The sequence below is a fragment of the Myotis brandtii genome, unplaced genomic scaffold (assembly GCF_000412655.1).
Source record: "Myotis brandtii unplaced genomic scaffold, ASM41265v1 scaffold633, whole genome shotgun sequence".
Classification (NCBI taxonomy): Eukaryota; Metazoa; Chordata; class Mammalia; order Chiroptera; family Vespertilionidae; genus Myotis; species Myotis brandtii.
Window position 1 is genome coordinate 3,404,121 of NW_005370423.1, and position 9,263 is coordinate 3,413,383.

The following is a 9,263-nucleotide window of genomic DNA, read 5'->3' on the forward strand; positions in this document are numbered from 1 at the left end:
AGTGGGGTGAGGGGGTCAGTGGGGAAAAGAAGGGTCCATCTGCGATACTCTCAACAATAAAGATGAAATTTTTAAAAAGAGAGAAAATGGTGGTGTTGAGTCAAGTAAAACGCTCTCTGGGGAAAGCGCAGCTGCTGTCTTCCCACACGGAGGATGAGGACGCAAGGCTGAGAAGACGGAAGGTGAAGTCTGACTAAATGCAAATCGAAACATCAATCAGTTGGAAACAAAAAGTCAGCCAAGCCCTGGCCCTGCATCCGGAGGAGTCCTCGTCTGTTCTTAACATCACGCCCCATAAAAGAAGTTCAACTCATAGCAGGCATTCGTTAATTTTCAAAGTACAGAAAACACACAATGTTTGGCAAAAAAGAAAATGGCTTGGTAAATCCTCCCCTTTTTTTTATGTGTTTTTATTGAGTTTTAAAGAGAGAGTAATGGAGAGGGAGAGAGAGAGAGAAACATCAGTGATGAGAGAGAATCATGGACCGGCTGCCTCCTGCCCGCCCCACCCTGGGGATGAAGCCCACAACCCGGGCCTGTGCCCTGATGGGGAATCGAACCGTGACCTCTTGGTTCCTGGGTCGATGCTCAGCCGCTGAGCCCCACCAGCCGGGCGATCCCATGTTTTTCTTCAACCAACCTTCCTCCCCCCCCCACCCCCCCACGGAACCTCCGGGCCCAGGAAGACAGGGCCCCTGAAGACACGGGCTCCGAGGACACTGACCCGCTTCTCGTCGTCCTGCTTGTGCTTCCTGGTTTTCTGGAGCAGCTTCAGGCCTTCGATCTGCCTGACGAGCAGCGGTATGGTCGCCTTGAACCGATCCTCCAGGCTCACGGCGTCTAGGATCTAAAGGAGCGAGAGCGAGCCCGTTACTAGAAACACGCGCTCCACGGCCAGGCGGGCAGAGGCGCAGCGTCCACCGTCAGACACCTCCTTCCAGGGGTCACCGCTCGCTCCCTGCGGCCAACACCACCACAGTAACCGTATTAACTCGGTGAGGCCGTCGGGCACGGACACCAGAACCCCAAACAAGACCAAAGAGCATCTTGAGTTTCCATGTAAAAATGAAGCCACGTGTATTGTCCCAAGAGCAAGAACAGAACACACACTGTATGGCCACTCCTTCTGAGAATTATTCTCCGCAAGCCTAGAATGTGTCTACACATTCGGTCTCAACAAATTCGAGGCTCAGAACACTGAAGTTTTACCCACACGAGAGACTAGAAGCACTTTCCGCCACCGTCCCCTGCCGGTGTGGCGGCAACGGACACGCTCCCCACGTCAGGGTAACTAGCACCCTGCTCGCGCCCGAAGCAGGTGCTGGTGCTCCTGCCGCCGCCCGCTCCTGCTGGGGACTGGATCCCTGCTTACACCCAGTCTGTCTGCGTCAGCTGCACTTCCTGTTACAACAGTTGGATTTAAGTATTAAACTGATAAAGAAAGGGGGGTGATTTCATTAAAACTAGGTTAGCCGGACCGGTGTGGCTCAGCAGTTGAGCACCAACCCAGGAGCTGAGAGCTCACTGGTTGGACTCCCGGGCAGGGCACACGCCCAGGGTGTGGGCTCGGTCCCCAGTGGGGTGTGTGCAGGAAGCAGCTGGTCGATGACGTTTCTCTCTCATCGATGTTTCTCTCTCTCTCTCTCCCTCCCCCTTCCTCTCTAAAAATCAATAAAAACATATTTTTTAAAAAATAAATGAAAACTAGTTTAAAGGTTCTGGGAAGATTCAACAAAGCAGGCTGCTTAAAAATACTGTAAAAGTAAGTTTGCAAGAGAACTTTCACGATTTGGGGAAAAACATGCACACCTAAGATCTTGAACTTGATGATTTTCCAAGTGTCTTTAAAACTCATTTCTCTCTAAAGAAACAGGGATGGAAAATTATAGGTAACGCACCATGGTGTGTTTTACGTAAGAAACACTAAGAATCCCAGGCAGCCCACACAGGGAAAGGGCGCGGCTCCATGCGTTTAAAAACGGTGGACGGAGTATATTTATATATTGAAGTTGGATTAAATATCTACCTGTGTTATTGTTCTCTGCTTTAACTTTCTCCATAAGCTGACGAGTGCCGGTGCTGATGACGCGAGTAAAAGCCGTCACTTTTAGGGTCCCTTTCACTCCTCTCGTGAGCCGCCAGCAGCCTCACTGAAGGCTCGCGTGTCCTCGCTCTCTAGACCCAGCTGAAACGTGACCAAGGGCCTCCGCACCCGCGGGGCCCCCGTACCTGCAGCTTCTCCTTGTTGCTCGTGCGGATGATGGACGTCAGGATGTCGGGGAGGGCTTCCCGGGGGAGGCTGTCGAGGAGGCGCCTCAGCTTCGCCACCGCGGGGACGGACATGTCCAGCATCTCCACCAGCTGCGAGGGGAAGGGGGCGTTACTGCCGCGCGGGCCTCAGGTGTGGGCCTCAGAGGAACATGTCAAACAGAAGAAAAAGCAAAAAGGGCTCCAACGTGGATAATACTAATGTATATAAACTTGTGGTTTTATTTAGAAAAAAATTAAAATTTATTGGAAAGTTGCAATGGTACAATGAACTATATATTCTTCCCCTAAATTCACCAATTATTAACCTCTTGCCCGTTTGCTTTCACACACACACACACACACACACACACCCCATCACTGAGGAAGTGGCAGGCATCACGGCCCCTGCCCTGAAGCACAGGGTACCCTCTTACGTCACCCAGCGGGAGGCCCGGTGCGGGAGAGCCGCACAGCTGAGGCTAACCTGCTAGCAAACCAGGAGATGAAACACTGCTTCTCAGCAGGACCCTCGGCTTATGAGAACCTGAGTGCCCACTGGGAATGATTTCTATGAGAGAACGGAGTTCGGGGCGCTTTCAGTAACTGGGATCCACGGGCTGGACACAGGCTGCGCCCCCGTCTGGACGTGGCCGGGCTGCTTCCCAGCTCCTCTCACACAGACGTGGCTGTGAGCCCTGAGACACGAGGGCGTGCCAGCTGCTCTGGTGGGAGCGCTCAGAGCCGCGAGGGGGCCGCCGTCTCCTGCTCCGGACGTGGCGGGCCTGTCCTGAGCCCACCTCCAACCCGCGGGCCCCTCGCTCGGAACCGCCACCGCGGGCTCATCCGCCTCCTCCACGGTGACAAGCGTGACTTACATACCTTGGTGCCCAGACAGTCTAGTGACAAGGGCAGTGCTTTTAAGTTTTAAAACTATTCGTGTTTAGTAACTGTCTGGTTTGGAGACACCAGAAGTTATAAGAAAAATTCTAGAAGTACTTTCTGGAAACATGTTAGAAAGGGTTGGCTAATGTGTCCTAGAAATATTGAGGCACAACCCCAGAGACGAGCACATTGAAATGCACACGTTAGGTATATTACTGACTCACTTAGACACACGCAGCCCTAACACTGCACCGCCCAACCAGTCCGCCGCATCTCAGGGCAGCGACGGCGCCGAAGGAAAGGTGGTGAGAAACGCGGGCGCTCACCTGCACCGCGTACTTGTAGAACTGCTCCGACAGCTCGCCCAGCTCCTCCCGGGTCTGCAGGGCGCCGGGGAACTCCTCCAGCCGGTCCAGCTGCTCCACCTGGGCCACGGGGTACGGCTTCTCCTTCAGCACCTGCACGATCTGGAAGCGGCACAGGCCCGTGACCAGCAGGGTGTAGTGCGGCTTCGGCCAGTTGCTGCCCACGACCTGCACGGCCAGCGCCGCCGTCCCGATCCTGCAACACACACCACACGTCCCTTACACACCTCCCGCCGGTGGCCCGCAGAGGAGGGCACGCGGGGAGCCGGGACCCGGTCTGTGACGCTGGGACCGGCGCTACAGGCACAAGTAGTTGACAACTACGTAGTGTCAGCTCATTTCCCCCGCGTGGCAGGAGGCAGGCTTGCAGCGGAATATTCGCATTTCAAAAGGATTTACATGGAAACAGCAGGCGTGAGCCTGCTCCGAAGCGGGGCCCGGCACAGCTTTCTGCCAACACCGAGCCTCCCGCAGTCTGCGAGCTTCCGCACCCACCTCCACACCAGGCATCGGACGGGGCTCACTGCTCTCGGATCCAGAGCCTCCAAACGCGGGGTGAGTGGCACAGGCCACACTGTGTGGGACTGAGGACAGTTCCAGACCCACAGACCCTGCCAGAAGGTGGAGACTAACTAGCGGCTGGTCACCCCCCTAATGACAGCTGAAGAGCTGGGTTTCACTGAAGCCTGAGCTCCTCATCCAAACACACAGTGCAGACCGAGCAGCATCCGAGCGTCATTCAGAGAGGAAGCGGCACCCAGATGAAGCCCACGGTACACTACACGGAAGGGCCAACACGTTACACTACATGGAAGGGCCAACACGTTACATTACACGGAAGGGCCAACACGTTACATTACACAGAAGGGCCAACACGTTACATTACACGGAAGGGCCAACATGTTACACTACACGGAAGGGTCAACACGTTACACTACACGGAAGGGCCAACACGTTACATTACACGGAAGGGCCAACACGTTACACTACACGGAAAGGTCAACATTCCAGGGACACTTCCAGGTCCCAAGGGAACTGCCCTTCTCTCTTTGGCCAGGGGAGAGGCTATGCCTTCAGGAAAGAAGGGAAGAGACTAGGGCTCCCGACGCCTGGGAAACAGCAGCACAAGAGCCTGCCCTTGCCCCTCACACAGCGCAGCACAGACAGTACAGATGGCAGCACAGACACAACAGACAGTACAGACAGCACACAGGGCAGCACAGACATCACACAGACAGTACACAGCGCAGCACAGACAGTACAGACAGTACAGACAGTACAGACAGTACACAGGGCAGCACAGACAGTACAGATGGCAGCATAGACAGTACACAGACAGCACAGACAGCACACAGACAGTACAGATGGCAGCACAGACAGTACAGATGGCAGCATAGACAGTACACAGACAGCACACAGACAGTACACAGACAGCACAGACAGCACACAGGCAGTACACAGCGCAGCACAGACAGCACACAGACAGTACAGACAGCACACAGACAGCACACAGCAAGGATAGAACACAGCACACAGACAGCACACAGACAGTACACAGACAGCACACAGACAGCACGGACAGCACACAGATAGCACACAGACAGCACAGACAGTACACAGACAGCACACAGACAGCACGGACAGCACACAGATAGCACACAGACAGCACAGACAGTACACAGACAGCACACAGACAGCACGGACAGCACACAGATAGCACACAGACAGCACAGACAGTACACAGACAGCACACAGACAGCACGGACAGCACACAGATAGCACACAGACAGCACAGACAGTACACAGACAGCACACAGACAGCACAGACAGCACACAGACAGCACAGACAGCACACAGACAGCACAGACAGCACACAGACAGCACAGACAGCACACAGACAGCACAGACAGCACACAGACAGCACAGACAGCACACAGACAGCACAGACAGCACACAGACAGCACAGACAGCACACAGACAGCACAGACAGCACACAGACAGCACAGACAGCACACAGACAGCACAGACAGCACACAGACAGCACAGACAGCACACAGACAGCACAGACAGCACACAGACAGCACAGACAGCACACAGACAGCACAGACAGCACACAGACAGCACAGACAGCACACAGACAGCACAGACAGCACACAGACAGCACAGACAGCACACAGACAGCACAGACAGCACACAGACAGCACAGACAGCACACAGACAGCACAGACAGCACACAGACAGCACAGACAGCACACAGACAGCACAGACAGCACACAGACAGCACAGACAGCACACAGACAGCACAGACAGCACACAGACAGCACAGACAGCACACAGACAGCACAGACAGCACACAGACAGCACAGACAGCACACAGACAGCACAGACAGCACACAGACAGCACAGACAGCACACAGACAGCACAGACAGCACACAGACAGCACAGACAGCACACAGACAGCACACAGACAGCACAGACAGCACACAGCAAGCGATCGTCTCAGGACCCTGCCGCCTCTGCATGTGGCTCACTGGAGGGCTGCTCACAGGTCCCTCCTGCAGGCTCGTGTGACCCCGGCTTCCGTCCACTCAGTGTGTTCTGAGCTGTACGCCTTCCCCACCACCGTTCCGCCCTGACCTGTGCTCAGGGGTAACACCTGATGTGAGCAATAACTTGAACGTGAGGGGGTGCGGCAGCCACCGGCTGCTCCCCTTCCCGCCTCAGAGGCAGGTCTGCTGCCCTCGGGCCGCGGGACAGGGAGCAGCCCTAGAGGCCTGAGCGGCCCCGGCCTCCCCGGGCCGGACGAGCTCATGATTCCGGCCACAGGAACAGCGGGAGCGGAGACCACATCCCTGGCCCCAGGGTTTCCACGCTGGAACGGGGAGAGGGAGGCGGTAGGTGTATTTGTCTGGGCTGCGTCACCGTCACAGGTGAGGCCAACGAGTCTTCTCGCAAAGCAAACACAGTACCTCCGCCAACTGGAGAGGAGGCGTCCGAGCGAAGGCGGTGAGCATGGGCCTCGCCCCCGGAAAAGACAAACCTGCCAAGGTTTACGAGGCGTCACGGCTCTTCCTCTGAACCCCTTACCATTGACTCAATGGCACCCCTTAAAGGAAAACGGCCTGGGAAGGGGCAGGTGGCCAGAAAGCCACCTGGGGGAAGACACTTGAGAGTCACACACGTGTTTCGGTTTCCCGTGCGTCCGAGCGTCATGCTCACACTCTGCCGTCCTCTAGTAAGCAGCGTAGCATTAGGTCTTAAAAAACAAGGCAGATACCTCCGTTAGAAAACACTTTCCTGATAACAAATGCGAGCCATCTCCTGAGCCTCGGGGCAGCCGCCACCTTTCTGCTGGAGGAGGGTCTTGCCGCCACGCTGCCTCTCAAAGCTGCAGCCCGTCTTCTCAGACCCCACCGCGGCTTCAACTGCTTCTGGAACATTCTAAATCCTGTCGTCATCTCCACCATCTTCCCAGCATCTTCCCTGGGAACAGACTCCATCTCAAGACGCCACTCTCTTTGCTCGTCCGCAGAAGCAAATCCTCAGCGGTCCCAGTCTGATCAGGAGACGGCAGCAGCTCGGTCCCCAATTCGGGCTCCACGCGGAACTCTAGTCCTCGCGCTTCCTCCACGGAGGCCCTCAAGGTCACCCACGAGGGTGGGACTCGCCGTCTCCCAAACTCCCACTGATGCTGACATTGTGGCCTCTTCCCAGGAGGGTTCCTCGTGGCATCAGGCTGGGAATCCTCTCCCGAAGGTTTTCAATGCACGTTGCCCAGATCCATCAGAGGAGCCACATCTACACAAGGTGTTTCCTGAACAGTGAGACGTAAAGGCCGACATGCCCCCTCGGCCCCGGGCTGCAGATGGGTGCGGGTCAGCGGCACGAAGGGTTTGCTAACCGTGCCCCTGTCAGCCCCCTGGGTGCCGAGGTGCACTGTCCATGAGGTCACAGGTGCCCGCAGCGTGCTTAAAGGATGCGCGAACCCCGGTGGCACCCAGGGGTGCTGTCGTCCGCGCTGAGGCCGCATTCCCAGGGCACGGGCGGAGGGGGTCCACCATGAGTCTCAGGGGCCCTGGGGACCTTGGAACGGTAGGTAGATGCACACTGGCTTCAACTTCAAAGTCACCAGCGGCGTGAGCCCCCGAGAGAGGCAGCCTGTCCTTGCGCACGGAGGCCTGGCACTGCCTCCTCCCCTCTGGCAGGGAGTCCTGGCTGGCATCGTCTTCCAACAGAAGGCTGTGTCTCCACGGACGACCTGCTGTGGACACAGCCACCCGCGGGGTCACCGCAGCCAGGGCTCCTGAGTCACTGTCGCCTCCGGCACCTTCATGACGGAGACGGCTTCTCCCTGAACCCGCAGGAGCCCACCTCCGCCAGCCGCCTCTCTCCCAGCCCGCACGGAACGGAAGGAGTGGGGGCCTCGCTCACGTTTAGGCTCTGGGTTCGGGGAAGGCGGTGGCTGGTGTGAGCCTCCATCCGCCCCCTAAGACTTTCTCCGTCCCAGCAGGAGGGCTGTTTCCCTTCTTACCGTCCGTGTGTTCACTGGGGTGGCACTTTTAATAGAAACGAACAGGAGCAGCACAGACAGCGTGGACCCCGATTATAAAACTGTGCACGCGCCCCTTTCTCCACGAACATTCACTTTCTGTTGACAAATGCCACTGTGTTCTGTTTTGTTAGACAAATGCCAACGAAACGCATGTGGAGCCTGGGAGATGAAGCAGCGCCACACGATAAGGGGGGACCAGCAGGAGCCCACATGGCCCACAGGTGTGAGCGAGACACCAGCAGGAGCCCACGTGGCCCCCAGGTGTGAGCGAGACACCAGCAGGAGCCCATGTGGCGGACAGGTGGGCTGTCGCCGGGCTGAGGCCGCATTCAGAGCCATGGCCTGACGGGGGTGAGGGGAGAAGCGCCTGGGTGCATGGAAGGACAGGGCCCAGGAAGGGCTGAGTCAGTACCATTGCCACTCGGAGAACCAGGCGTCCCTCAGGAGCCACTACCTGTGCGGTCCGGGTAAGCAGGTGTCCTGAGCTGGCTGGGGGCCAGGATCTACCCCAAGTTCTACCTACGGGGAGAGCCCCTAGGGCCAGGCTTGTGCAGCCACATGCAAAAGAGGGGGTGGTGCAGGAAGTCAACGCCTGGCCCTGCTCCCGTGGTGCGAGGAGCCCGGGGACAAACCGACTTCGGCTGCTCCTTGAAGACCGGGCAGTGCCACCTGGACGGTGGGACGGACACTCAGCAGCAGAGAGAGCCCTCGCCTGCCCTGCAGACCAGCGCCGCCTGGAAGAGCAGGTAACTGGCCAGGGGAGGTGTGGGTAGCAGCACAGAGTCACGTTAGCAACAACTCGGTAACTGTGTTATGGGAGGTTTTCATTTTTTTAAAGGAAAGTGTGCTTTAAGGTCATATTAGAGGAAAAAGACACTGGCTGCTAATCTGGGGGAATGCAGGGGGGTCTGCTACCCAGACTTTCCAAGGAGTGAACAGTATTTCTAGGAAAACGGCATGGTCCGGGGGGGTCCTAGGAGTGACAGGGAGAAGGGGGGCGGGAGGAGCGGCCTGGAGGGCTCAGACCTGGGCGCCGTGGGGGTTCAGGGCAACTCGCTATCATGACAGTTCGTCCTAGCGGCTCCCTGCCTCCTGGGTCCTCCCACTGAACGGCCCATTTCCCGCGTTAGAGGCAGAACCGGGCCCCCCATTTCCCGTGTGAGAGGCAGACAGCTGGCCCCCTGTGTCCCGCGTTAGGGGCAGAACCGGGAGC

The 9,263-nt window shown here is 57.2% G+C and overlaps 2 protein-coding genes across 2 annotated transcripts in view; one reads left to right on the forward strand and one right to left on the reverse strand.

Annotated features, from left to right (window-relative positions):
• The window catches only part of LONP2 (lon peptidase 2, peroxisomal), a 195,725-nt gene that overhangs the window by 29,516 nt on the left and 156,946 nt on the right, over positions 1 to 9,263 (reverse strand). Inside the window, exons 2-4 of the mRNA XM_014528408.1 lie at positions 3,459 to 3,693; positions 2,230 to 2,361; positions 641 to 847 (exon numbers count right to left, since the gene is read on the reverse strand). Coding sequence (XP_014383894.1) covers positions 641 to 847; positions 2,230 to 2,361; positions 3,459 to 3,693 — 574 coding nt within the window. The remainder of the gene's footprint in view (positions 1 to 640; positions 848 to 2,229; positions 2,362 to 3,458; positions 3,694 to 9,263) is intronic.
• The window catches only part of ABCC11 (ATP-binding cassette, sub-family C (CFTR/MRP), member 11), a 49,956-nt gene continuing 47,218 nt past the window's right edge, over positions 6,526 to 9,263 (forward strand). The window contains exon 1 of the mRNA XM_014528394.1: positions 6,526 to 8,796. The gene's annotated coding sequence lies outside the window, so the exon portion shown is untranslated. The remainder of the gene's footprint in view (positions 8,797 to 9,263) is intronic.